Source organism: Coniophora puteana (assembly GCF_000271625.1).
Source record: "Coniophora puteana RWD-64-598 SS2 unplaced genomic scaffold CONPUscaffold_2, whole genome shotgun sequence".
NCBI lineage: Eukaryota > Fungi > Basidiomycota > Agaricomycetes > Boletales > Coniophoraceae > Coniophora > Coniophora puteana.
In genome coordinates, this window is record NW_006913054.1 from 3,178,123 (window position 1) to 3,190,176 (window position 12,054).

Here is a 12,054-nt window from a genome sequence, read left to right on the forward strand (position 1 = left end):
CAAAGGATCACGCTCCCGCACGTCATCGAGCAGCCACTCTGGCGACATTGAAGGCATATCGCGGTCGCACGCGTATGAATCCCAGCGCTATCAGTGCCAATTGCCGTCAGCAAATGCTTCGCATGGAAAGAAAGAGAGATAAGTGACTCACATCACCGAGGACGATCTCCATCAGAGTAACACCAAACGCCCACATGTCGACCTTGAACGTATATCCACCGCTGCAACGCTGCGGGATCTGCTCGGGGGCCATGAATCCAGGAGTTCCGGAGGCGGCGTTCATCTGAAGGTCTTCGACTCCCCGGTCGTCTCCGGCATACGCAGCGTGCCCAAAATCGGAGATCACTGCGTGACCGGAGGGGCTAATGAAGATGTTCTCGGGCTTGATGTCCCGGTGAACGATCCCAAGGCTGTGCAAGTCATCGAGACCAGAAACCTGGACGCCGGGGACAAGTCAGACGTCATTGAAAAAGATGTCTTGGACGAAACTTGCACTCACAATCTCAGCTGCCCATGTCCGCTTCTGCTTCGTCGATACATGCTTATTAACATGCGTCAACGTGCGCAAGTCCGTGAGGTACTTCCTCTAAGTAGCCGGTAAAGGGGAGCGATCAACGCCTGAACATCAAATGGACATCGATCAGACGCACCATAACGAAGTAGAAGTATTTCTCCTTGCTGAAGGCATAGAGCAACGGACTCAGGAACGGGCTACGACTCCTCGTGACCTTCTTGAGAACGTGCAGCTCATTGCGCATGTTGCGCTCGAGGGCTAGATTAGCATCAACGATGGCGTCGCGCTGATCCTGGCCTTGCCCGCGAGAGCGGGTGCGGGCGACGAGCATAGTAGTCTTGTGCAGCGCCTTGATAGCGACCTCCCGTTTTTGACCGGAATGCAGGTTGGCCATGTCAGCGTGCCAGACGAGACCATAGGCGCAGTGCCCTATAGTCTTCTTGACAACAAATTCTCGGTCAGCATGACAGATGTTGAGGGTACGGCCAGCCGCTCGTGAGCCGCGGGCGGATTCGTCGTCATCAGAAGACTCAGATGGGCTATATCGAGTGACAGAAGGAGTATCTGCCGGGAGCGTTGCAGGTTCTTCAGGAGCGAAAGGCTCAGTCAGCAGCTGAGAGGAGTCTGCCTGGCGAGGGTGGTCGCAGTGAAAACGGACAGACTGAGCAGGAGAGTCGTGGGGCGAAGACGATGCGATAAACTGTTGACATAAGGCACGAGATGCATCATCCAAGAGAGCAGGCGAGTCAAGAATGCGAGGTTGCGGCGTAGTAGCTGGGCTTCCAGATGCCAGAGGCGGCGGCGAGTTGGCAGTTGGACGTGACCTGTGTGAAGTCGGTACACTGGAGGAGGCTTCTTGAGGCTGCTGCGGTTGAGCTATGATCGAGTTGAGATAGGGCCTTTCGATAAGCGGATGGGCGTATAATCTCGTACCCAAGCCAATAGAGGTAACGCTGTTTGGATTCAGGTACCTGACATGCGCAAGGTGGAGAACGGTGTCCACTCCAAAGGCGCGACGAAGAGCAAGCGTGGCTTCCGAGGCAGGGAGAGCAAAGTAGCGCGTATACTCTGAAGTATCGAGGCTTTCATTTTCAGCCATAGGATCCCGGCGCCTTGACGGTGGCGGAGAAGGTGCTGAGTTGCTCAAGGCTTCGGATGCACGAGCGAGTAGATCATCGGTGACAAAGCAGAAGAGGTCCCTGAACAGGCTCATTGAAGACGAGGGAAGGAAAGGGGGATGAAAGATGACTTACGAAGAGAATACATCTCTCCCAGCTTTCTTTTATATCGCCTCTACGCTGTGGCCCATTGTCAAAGCGGCGAGCGAAGCCACTGTGGCTTGGACCATACGCTTATCCGCCCATAATGGGCAGGTCTAAGCTACCAAAGGCGTGCATCAGATATACATGGGGTTGGTTTCAGTGAGCTTAGACTCACCTATTGCTACCGCCGGCTCTCCCTGGAGCTCCCTGGAGGCGAAAGGGTATGAAACAGCGCGCGTCGAGCCTTCCAACGCGTTGGCGGTGGCACTCGGAGTTCAGGATCCATATGTTTGATGTTTTAGGCCGCAGTTGAAATGCCACTCTATGTCCTTACTGGGAGGATAATAGGATGCCGCCAGGAAATGAACCATTCTGCGATGACCTTGCGTTGGAGCAGAGCTGGAGGTGCCAGTGAACAACAAGGCGCGGGTCCAAGCGCCCAACAAGCTACACGCCAGTCGGAGAAAGGCCGGATGGTCGGTGACAAATGCGGATAAATAGCCCCTGTCGCATAAGTTAGCATGAACCTGCAGCTTGCTCAAAACGTTAACGACCAATGCGTTCGGTTTTTACGCCAATACCAAGTTCTAAGACATCCAGTCGCGATCTGAGGCTACGTTACTACATATTTGAGAAGTGTACATTGGTTCTTTTTGAGTGACCCTGCACAATGCTTCAAGTTTCCATGGAACGACGTATGGTGGGTATAAAATTGGTTTAAAAGCATGCTAATCGTGAAAGTATACGTTCGAATCATAAATATAAGCAATGTTCGTGTCATCACGCTATCTCAAACTCATTAACTCGTCGCCTAATCGTTGCGTATCGTAAACGTCCGTCGTGTTATCTCATCAACACCAAATCATCAATCCAAATCATCAATGCGCAGCATGGTGTGCATACTGCCTTCGCATATACGGACACGTCCCGTTCCCGAGCCTCAAACAGCTTGTCCCGTGCAGCCTGTCGACGCGCAAATATGGAGGACTCTCATAGTCCCAGTTATGGGTGACCGGCATCACCGCTTTAGCCTGTGCATAAAGCTCTGGGACGCCAACACCCGCATGGTCCGTCACGAATTTCTCCAGAGCGCGTCGAGGCGACCCGCGTGGCGCGAGGTGAGGCATGCATAGGTCTGCAAAGGAGGTGTTTAGTCACAGGGGCAGTCAATAAGGCGAAGAAATGCATACTAGGTATCGACCTCTTTTCGACATCGCCCCAGTTTATACCTTCAAAGAACGGGTGGCACTTGACCTTATCCCAACTCGGCCGCTTACTCGGGTCGCGGTGGATAAGCTGAAGCAAAGTCATCGATCAGCTAGCGGGATGATGTTGATTATTAGGCTTCATACCTGAGCGATCAGGTGGCGCGCCTCATGGTGGTCAACCAGCTCAACGGCAGCATTGAGACTGACGCTGCTGCCGTCTATGGACGGCGGAACACATTCTATCCAGCGCGACCCCTGTTCTCCGATCCTTAGCAGTCTTATCAGCAGGACGACGCAATTACGTACCTCAGGGATTCTCAACGACAGCTCGAGTAAAAGTATGCCGAACGCATACATGTCCACCTTGTAGCTATACTCGATATGCCCTCCGTCTCTCAACGGATGGATCATCTCAGGAGCCATGTAATGAAAGGTCCCGCAGCCGTCCGTCATCACAACGTCTTTGAGTGAAGTTGTTGACGAGCTGACATACGCCAGCCCGAAGTCCGCAAGCGCAGCGTGTCCGTTAGGGGATAATAGGACGTTATCCAGTTTAATGTCGCGATGGACAATACCTAGCTCGTGCAGCTCCTCGATGGCCAATAGCTAGAAGAATGACAAGCTCAAACCTGCATCTCGCTAGCGAAAGGGGAAAGTACTCACAGTCTCCGCCGCCCAGAGCTGTATCTGAAATTGTTGAACCGGTACTCGGTGGTCATCAACTAATCGTCTCGCCAGTGATGCTGGATACAATCTCTATTCTGGACATCAGCCTTAACACTACAGCAAATGACACGAATGACAAACCTGCACAAAGTATATGTTCTCCCCATCTTCGAACGAATAGAGCAGGCCCGCAAAGAACGGCGACGCCGCCTCCGTAACCATCTGCAAAGCCGTCCACTCGTTCTCCAACTGCTTGATCGCAGTGTCGAGGTTCTTCCCTGCGTTCATCACCACCAGTGGTTTGTGTATGACCTTGATCGCGATCTCTTCCCCTTCGTCCATCACACCAGCCCACACGACAGCAAAGCCGCCGTAACCGATGTCGCACTTTGGGAAAAACTTGCGGCTCCTGAATGTCAGATGCGGCTCCGAGCCATCGTCGGATTGTGAGCCCGGAGGGAAGGCAGGGTAGGCGGAAAGAAGCTCCTGGAGGGCGTCGGCGTCTGTGGTGCTCTGAGGTCGTGCAGGCTCGTAGTAATCGACGAGGGTGCAGATGGGAGTAGCGGGTAGAGATTTGTTGATGTTCATCGGTGGTCGCTTTGAAGACGAACTGGGGACGAGTTTCTGGGCCATCCAACGCGCCTTCTTCGACACACGCTTCACGAGAGACGGCGTTCGAGAAACCTCGAGCTTCTTCGGAGAACGCTCTGGCGAAGGTACAACATTGACGGCCTGCGGGGTAACGGGCAACTCGCTCTCGAGCGTCTCGGGGGTATAGACCAGGAGAGGAGTCATAGATTCCCGAGCATGTAGCTCAGGCCTCTCGGAAGACAGGAGGGATATAACCTCCGAAATGGCGTCGTCGTCTTGGTGAGACCGCCATTCCGCGATTTTGCTGAACGAGGGCGAATTGTCGCGGAAGATCAGGGGAGTAGGGATCGCGGAAGTGGCGTCTTTCGGAAGGTGGACGCGAGGAACGATGGGCTCTTCGACGGGATCGTCCCGTAGCAGGTACGCGCATGGGGGTGCATCGGTTGCTTGAGAGACATTGAGGAGCGAGGCTAACGTGGTTGAGCGCTTCTTAGGTGGACGCTTGAGAGCAGAACGATCGTTCGGGTAGACAGATCGACTCTCAATCATGAGATACCATGGGATGTCTTCGCCTTCTTGCTCGCACGCGACTTCTAATAGCTCATGGCTGAGTCTACAATCGTCCGGCTTGTCCTTGGTCTGAGGCGCGAAGGAACGGCGGAGTCTGGACTTCTGTTTCAAGACGTGAGAGAGCATGAGCTGTGAATGCGAGGGGGAGACTAGAGGAGAGCTGAGGTGAATGCGTACCAAATGAGTCCCTTCATACCCTCCTTTTATGCATCAACTTAGGGCAACCATAGTTTCTAGTCGAGGATCACCGCCGTCAGCCCGCCTATTGTGTGACAATGGGTAGTCTGCCCGTCGCATAGGCCAGTGATCGGAGACAGGGTTCGGGAGCTGAAGAACAAGAAGGCTATTGTGCTCGACCCTCACGCCTGTCGTGCACACCAGCAACTGTGGGCGCATATATACAGGAGATTATACAAGGCGAACTTCGCAAAGAGTCCAAGTAAGCCGAGGCTTTGGGTATTGAAACTCCGCACATTAGCGTTCAGGCCAGCTTGTAACTCCGATAAGCGCTGACGCGTTGATAACGGCTGGCGACATTCGCGAATCTGACACCGTCTTGGACCCTTGGCAGCAACGGGACCTTTCCTTGTGTTCTAACTAGGCTTTAGATTCTTACGGAAGCGTACCATCAACGCTTCAGCTCTTAGAGCCTCAGGCCACGCGGGCTACCACACAACCTTCCGCTCTCGTTCGCACCCATTACAACCCCAGTCAGGACTTACTCGGCACAAGTCCCTTCCGCAAATTTAGCAGTATGTCCTTCTCCGCTGTTGATCGGTACTCTTCACTTTTCTTCATATAGCCATGACCGCTCGAACGTATCCAAAAACCATCAACACCGCAAACCTCGCTAAGGAAGACGAGCAACGTATCGTCTCCGAGTTTGTGGTGACAACGCTTCAAGCGAACACGAACGCTGACAATCCAAACATCTTCCACTGGAAGATCTTTCTGACTCTTGCTGAGCCCGAGGTATCCGCAAACTCAAAAAGGCGGTACGCAGTTCTCGATATGGTCCCTACTGGCATGAACTGCGCCTGGACGTTCATGGACGGTCACCCGAAGCAGGACGTCACGAGCTGGACTGGCACGCTGATGGTCTCGAGCGAGCAGGTGTCAACTGCCTCACTATGTGACGGTCCCATCCATGTCGACCTTTCTATCACACCCTCAAAGAACTTCACAGTACCAGACGTTCTTGGCTTGCTTTTGGACAGTCACATGGATCGCTACAACTTCAACGCACACGGTATGGGGTGTTTGCACTGGATCATGATTACCATGGAGCGCCTCCAAGACACAGGTCTTGTAGAAGCCCAAGCCTTGAAAAGGCTCCAAGCATTCCACGCGAAGCAGTTGGAGCTTCATCCAGGCAGACACCCGTTTCCCATTGCCAAAGGGGAGTTCTATGATTGAGGCGACTCGGAGGTCCCCATTACGTTATCATCGAGTAGAATCCTTACTGGGAGGTCTTCTAGATGACGACAAATCTAAAAAGAGAGAATCCATTAACCATGTATGCGGAATGGCTTGTTCGCATATTTCGTGCGTGGGACAGTTGGTAGACATATACAACTCCAGCTTCTGCGCCCTAGTACAACTCTTTGATTCCCATCGATTCTGAGATTAGATTACATCAAAGGCCATTTTAATATATGCTTCTTCAGGTTTAGTGCTAGGCAAACTGGTTTAACATGATCAAAATATGCGGCATACAATTACAGCATGGGAGAAATAATTAACTATACCAGAAGTGTTAGAGTCAAACCGACGTCAGTGACTCGTCATGTTTGATTTCATCCAAGAGTTAGATCTGTGAATGCGCACGTTCTCCCGCCAAGTCAAAAGCAGATATTCCTTGTTCTCAAGTCCTCTTTGGTCTCTTGAGTAACACTGAAGTCCAACCTGTCACCCACACACATCTCCTTCGCCACCAAAGTCTGGCAGCGTACTGTACTTTTACGACCATTCGCTCGTCCCATGTCCCACGGACCGAACGAGCGAGCCTATAGGGGTGGGACTGTATATGGTAAAAATGGCGTAAAATTTCATAGAAAATCAGAAAAAAATCCCAGTGCGTAAAAGAGGTAGCTAGCGGCCCAAGTAACTCGTATCTTCAATCTTCTGCCCGGATTTCATATGTACATGTTTGTTTTGCTCCTCAATTTGTCGTATTTGCCCCTAAGTATTTCCAATGATACTGGGTTCCTCGCGCCCCTACTAGGTGTAGTCTAATTCCTTTCATTCGCACCGGTTTTTGCCAATCTTGCGACATATGTTATTCGGAAAGCAGCCATGTCCTTAATCTCGTGTTTCTGCATGCAGTCGAGCACAGGCCTTCTATATAAGCCTCGTCTCTTCTTGCCGCCCCTCGTCTCCTCCTCTTTTCTTTCCCATCCATTTTGCATAGCCCGGTACGTTGCTTGCTTTGGTATTCCTTCTAGTCTCATTCTTACATTTCACCACCCTCACGTACCTCAGTCTTCAATTCTAGGTGAGTGTCTATGAGCCATGCCATTGTGGTCATGTCGTTAATGTCCGCTTGGTGATGTCTACAGTATTCTAAGAGTTGATATGGGGGCTGACGCCTTCATCATTGGTATGTTACGTGCTTCAAACCTCTTCTATATGTTCCTCAGGCATGCCCTTCTGTTTAGTCAAAGGTGACACCCTCCCTAGTTGCCTGCGGGTGTCCTTGCCGTCACGAGTGGCAAGGCAAAGGATGAGCTAATGTGGTTTGACCTTTTGTCCACCGCCTTCAATGTGCTACTTTCCCTTCCTCATCCAGTGGTTCGGAGTTGCAAGGGAAGCGTTGTCCACCCCTGGTATGGCAAACAGGTAAGTGGTGTTGTGATTTTCTGCAACATCATATTGAATTTGCTGCTCAGATTGGCAGCGAAATCTGCGGAGATAGTACCTCTTATCCAGCCATCGCGTAAGTGGTTCAATGGGTCTCAAGTTAACATATTCACACTTTCCATAGGTTGACATTTGTCATTCTTGGGGAAGTGTGCATTTGCCGGTTAATGGGTGAGTAGTTTTGTGGTTGTTTGTGTATTGGTGCTTACAAATTGGTGCATAGGTCGACAGCTATTACATGTGAGACAGTGCTCGCTCTTCCTCTACATGTTTTCGTCTTGCGTCGGTTCTAGAAGCTGTCGGAAGGAGGCACGGGTAGGAAGTAAGGGAGTTTACCAATATGGTAGCTAGTACGTTAATTGATCATATTTACAATCGAATATTTTCTTAGGGTATCTGACTCGACGAAAAAGTTATGAATTATTTCAATGCTATAAAATATTCAGTGCCGATATTGCAATAAATGCAAGAAGGTTTGATGCAACCCTTTGTGAATGCACTGGCGTGCTTCCTTCATCCACCTCGAGTCTCTGTCTCTTCTGGGTGTTTTTTACGATGTGTTATCACAAGCAAGGCCGTAGTTATGATTTAGCTAAGTGCTTTATTGTCATTCAGTACCCGTAATTCAAATATTCATGGCGCAATCTGCATTCTCCCAATTGTCTGCATCTTCTGCCGACTCCATGCTGAAATAAATTCCAGCCTAGAATTTCTATGCCGTGTGTTGACATGTGGTTCTGTTTAGATGACCTCATGTCAAGGCCAGCAGCAGCCCTATTATATGGCAATGATCAGGCTAATAGGCTTGTGAGTGCCAGATCTCATCTCAATGCCTGGCCACTACTTTCCCGAAGTGGAGCCATCCATCTGCAGTAGCAGAACATAACCTTCCATTATTCGGAATGCTTTTCTAAGTGACAGAAGGTCATTAACTCGGATGGCATTTGCAGGATGATCAACAAGTCTCTCTGGCGTTTTGACAGGAACTACTGCAATGGCAACCTCACCAAAGATGCAAACACATTCGCGAACATGGGCATAATGACCATGTATAGAGTACAGCAATCTAATGTGTTGACACCTCATATAAAATCCGGAATCCGGAAGTGAGCGCCCACTGTCCCGGGTCGGTTCCGCCACTCAGCCGCAGCGAAGCATAGGCAACCCTTGTAGCTATCAAACTTCTTGCTGGATACTTTTCAGCACAATTTCGATGCTTCCCCCGACGCCTCTGTGGGATCTCAACAAGATCTAGGTCGATCTTGGCATCATCTATCATCCCCGAACCGACGCCTGCTTCACCCGCATGCTCAGGATTCAAGGTCCGAGCCATGAGATCACCGGGCTCAAGCCAGGTGTCGCCGTCAAACTTCGTGAGCCACGACCGGATCATCGAGCTATAAACTCCCTGAGTTACCTTGTCAATCGGGGAATGGAGAGCAGGAATGTCCGGCGCCTCCCGCAACACCTCCCGCGACACTCGGGATAATTAGCCCCTGACGAGCCTTGTCCCCCGAGCCAGAAAGTGGGACACCCGGATTAGGAAGGTATTCTCCCACGAGCGAACGGTCGTAAAAGTACAGTATAATTCCCTGGCAGTACTGCTCTCTCGACGAATGCCGTGGCTATTTCACTGTGAAGCAGTTGTTGGGAGAATTACAGTCTGCAAGTCTGTGCAGTTTCCGCTGGCCATGCGGGTCATGCGAGTCCCAGTAAGTTACGACGGAAGGAGTCAGATGAGGCGTCCGGGTGGCCGGGCCGCGTTCAGGGTGTTTGCATTGGTAAGCGGAGTTTGAAGTTCATTCACCGACGTCCACTGACCATGACTTCGTTGCATTGGAACGTTGACATCAACATTCCACCCCTCGATGATGACAACCGTCTCTGACGCCAAACCCACCACACTATTCAGGGAGTCAAAATCAGTTACACTTTCTGACTCCCCCATGGAAGGTTCTTTGCTGACACTTTTCCGCAGCTTCCGTCTTGGATAGACATATCCTCGTTTGCCGATGAAGAACTGTTCTCTTTGTTCGACAAATCCGAGCGGAGGCTCTCTGAATCAACATATTTCATCTGCACGTCAGTTCGTCAGATTGCTTCTGACGCCGTGATGAAGTCAGGGATACAGGACTCTGAGCCGCTCACAATGGACCTTGTCCGCGCGTCATCCCACATCCCTGTCCCTGCCGTACTACGTGTTCTAAGAGCGGGTAGCCGCCAAGCCGTCGTGATGGAATATATCACTGGGGAAACTGTGGAAAACTGCTGGGGGAAACTGGGCCTTTGGCAACGTCTTCGCGTGGTCTGGTCAATTCGCAGCTACATTCAGCAGCTCCGGCGCATCCTCGTGTCTAATACGCACCAGGGAACACACTTTCCTGGTCCTATAGGGGACGAGCCGCGGCTGTGCTATGGTCCCACGCTCTCTTATGACTACGTAAGCCAGTTTCCTCGTCACCCTAAGTATGGCTAATTTGTTTCTCAAGGGAGGGGGTCCGTTTCACTCCTACGATGAGCTCACACAATGGTTCAATCATAAAGTAGAAGCAACCCGACGTTTCAGTGGAGCTCTTCCACCTGAACTTTCCTTCGACTCCTCTTTCCCTCTCGTACTCACGCACTTTGACATATCTCCTCGCAACGTTATTGTCGACGACAACTCCCGCGTATGGTTGATTGACTGGGAGCATGCGGGCTTTTACCCTCAATGGTTTGAGTATAGCGCCCTTTATAATGGCTGGACGTTAGGCGGCCGGTGGAAACGTTGGATGGTTGGATTCATGGCAGGGTTCTATGAACGTCAAGCGAACTTCATTTCCAAAATAGGGTGGGCTATTCACACAGGCCATTTTGTGTAGTTTCGCCTACACTCTTATTGTTCAGCTGCTGTGACGGCATGATACGGGAGAACGCCTGTTCCAGCCAACAGAGCGCCCAACGAATGAGACGACAGTGCAACTGTACAACCTTAGTGTTTCCTCTAGCTCCGTATCAATCCTTATCCAGTGACCGCTTGTGCTTGGCTTGTGCTTGCAATGTATGGTTTACGCCGGCAACTCCGAGGTGCGGCTGATCACGATTGCGACCTGGTTAACGGACTAGATTGAGCTTGGTCGAGGCAGTCCAATCTTATCTAGTAGCTGATTTTGCCATTAGTTTTGTTCCTGACATGTGTTGTAAACACGTGCTCAGAACCCTAACCAAACCAACCCATATAGAAAGGACAGTATATATGGTTTACTGCTTAAGTGAAGGAGGAGTTGGATGAAAGGGATTGTATTACAACAAGCCTCTGTTTTTCTCGCGCCACCTCGAGTTCAGGAGGGGCCGAGTGGCGCACCTCAGTTTCCTAATCTAAGTCTTTACATCCGCCCAGCGTCTCACCTTGGTGACCGCTTGGTCTTGACTCTCCTTCATTTCTCTCTGAAAGCCACGCACCCAGATCGACATCTTGCAGGATCACCGAATACATTGTGAGTATGAGGCTGAATTTTCTATCAATGTATTGCCACTGGATAACGGTCTCCCATAGCGCACTATGAGCACTAGCAATCGTAACGACTCAGAAAACAATGAGGTCAACAGCGATGAAGGGTCGGACCTTGGACATCTGGTCAAGGGATGTGTTTATTGCACCAAAGCCCAACCGCCCGGTCAGAGAACGCTGCGCCGTTGTTCCCGTTGCAAGACGGCATGGTACTGCGTAAGCTGGTCCCGTTCATAGATGCAATCTAACCTCCCATGTCTGACTTTCTAACGGTCACACTCTAGAGTTCAGAGTGCCAGAAGGCCGACTGGAAGATTCACAGGGTACCTTTTCATTCATCCCTATCAAAGTCGCAGCGCAATTATACTATACACTAAACGTTACCTCATTACTAGGAGCACTGCAAATCAAGAGAGCAGATGCGCCAAGAGGCTGGAGAGACGGATCCTGATGAGCGAAAGGCTAGGAGAGAGTTCGAGAAATGGTGCATTTCCCTTGTGTAATCTTCATTTCATTGCATAGCTGATCCCTACGTCGCCCCAACTTAGGGTATCCCACCATAACCCTGTGTTATCACTCGTGATCTATCGCGCGCTTAAGCTGCAGTCGGACCCAGACGCGTTCAAATCTAAAGGCTTGTACATATACTTTGAGCCAAAGGCCGACCGCCAAAGCTACCCGCTACATCAGAGGTACAATGTCGTACGTGGAGTCGTTGAGGACCTCGACTCGATTCGCAACGCTGCGATTGCCTCCGGTGCTGGCGGTATTGAAGACCATGGACGTGCTCTATCGGAAGGTCGTCGAGTCGGTATGCTCGTGCTGAGTTTTCCACCTGTCTCGTGTCATTGGCAACGGGCGCAATTAATGACACCTGAAGAGCTCAGGGAAGCA

General features: G+C 51.0%; 5 protein-coding genes across 5 annotated transcripts; 3 read left to right on the plus strand and 2 right to left on the minus strand.

Annotated features, from left to right (window-relative positions):
• Positions 1-106: 106 nt before the first annotated feature.
• On the minus strand, positions 107-2,175 carry CONPUDRAFT_118672 (kinase-like protein; the record flags this gene model as incomplete). The annotated part of the gene is made up of 6 exons (XM_007766913.1): positions 1,952-2,175; positions 1,768-1,894; positions 1,448-1,713; positions 651-1,390; positions 500-586; positions 107-436 (listed from the first exon to the last, which is right to left on the minus strand). Exons 3-6 carry the CDS (start codon positions 1,611-1,613, stop codon positions 107-109), a joined length of 1,323 nt encoding a protein of 440 aa, XP_007765103.1. The 5' UTR covers positions 1,614-1,713; positions 1,768-1,894; positions 1,952-2,175.
• A 301-nt stretch (positions 2,176-2,476) lies between these two features.
• CONPUDRAFT_135327 (kinase-like protein) lies at positions 2,477-4,110 on the minus strand. The gene is made up of 6 exons (XM_007766914.1): positions 3,792-4,110; positions 3,648-3,740; positions 3,291-3,590; positions 3,129-3,239; positions 2,967-3,072; positions 2,477-2,911 (listed from the first exon to the last, which is right to left on the minus strand). Exons 1-6 carry the CDS (start codon positions 3,990-3,992, stop codon positions 2,655-2,657), a joined length of 1,068 nt encoding a protein of 355 aa, XP_007765104.1. The 5' UTR covers positions 3,993-4,110; the 3' UTR covers positions 2,477-2,654.
• Positions 4,111-5,366: 1,256 nt separating this feature from the next.
• On the plus strand, positions 5,367-6,338 carry CONPUDRAFT_162837 (uncharacterized protein). Its single transcript, XM_007766915.1, has 2 exons — positions 5,367-5,563; positions 5,614-6,338. The coding sequence occupies exon 2, from the start codon at positions 5,616-5,618 to the stop codon at positions 6,225-6,227; it is 612 nt and encodes a 203-aa protein (XP_007765105.1). The 5' UTR covers positions 5,367-5,563; positions 5,614-5,615; the 3' UTR covers positions 6,228-6,338.
• Positions 6,339-9,645: 3,307 nt separating this feature from the next.
• CONPUDRAFT_48136 (uncharacterized protein) lies at positions 9,646-10,531 on the plus strand (the record flags this gene model as incomplete). The annotated part of the gene is made up of 2 exons (XM_007765871.1): positions 9,646-10,087; positions 10,116-10,531. Coding segments are annotated over 2 exons (858 nt in total), but the record flags the coding sequence as incomplete, so codon positions are not given.
• Positions 10,532-11,113: 582 nt separating this feature from the next.
• CONPUDRAFT_80175 (uncharacterized protein) lies at positions 11,114-11,950 on the plus strand (the record flags this gene model as incomplete). The annotated part of the gene is made up of 4 exons (XM_007766142.1): positions 11,114-11,146; positions 11,206-11,376; positions 11,445-11,644; positions 11,709-11,950. Coding segments are annotated over exons 2-3 (244 nt in total), but the record flags the coding sequence as incomplete, so codon positions are not given.
• Between the last annotated feature and the right edge of the window lie 104 nt (positions 11,951-12,054).

Coding starts and splice junctions, on each gene's coding strand:
- CONPUDRAFT_135327 (XM_007766914.1), bottom strand. CDS start 3,992: ATGGACGAAGGGGAAGAGATCGCGATCAAGGTCATACACAAACCACTG. Junction 3,741..3,791: donor AGAACATATACTTTGTGCAG/GTTTGTCATTCG, acceptor TGTCCAGAATAG/AGATTGTATCCAGCATCACT. Junction 3,240..3,290: donor TGTCGTTGAGAATCCCTGAG/GTACGTAATTGC, acceptor ATCGGAGAACAG/GGGTCGCGCTGGATAGAATG.
- CONPUDRAFT_162837 (XM_007766915.1), top strand. CDS start 5,616: ATGACCGCTCGAACGTATCCAAAAACCATCAACACCGCAAACCTCGCT.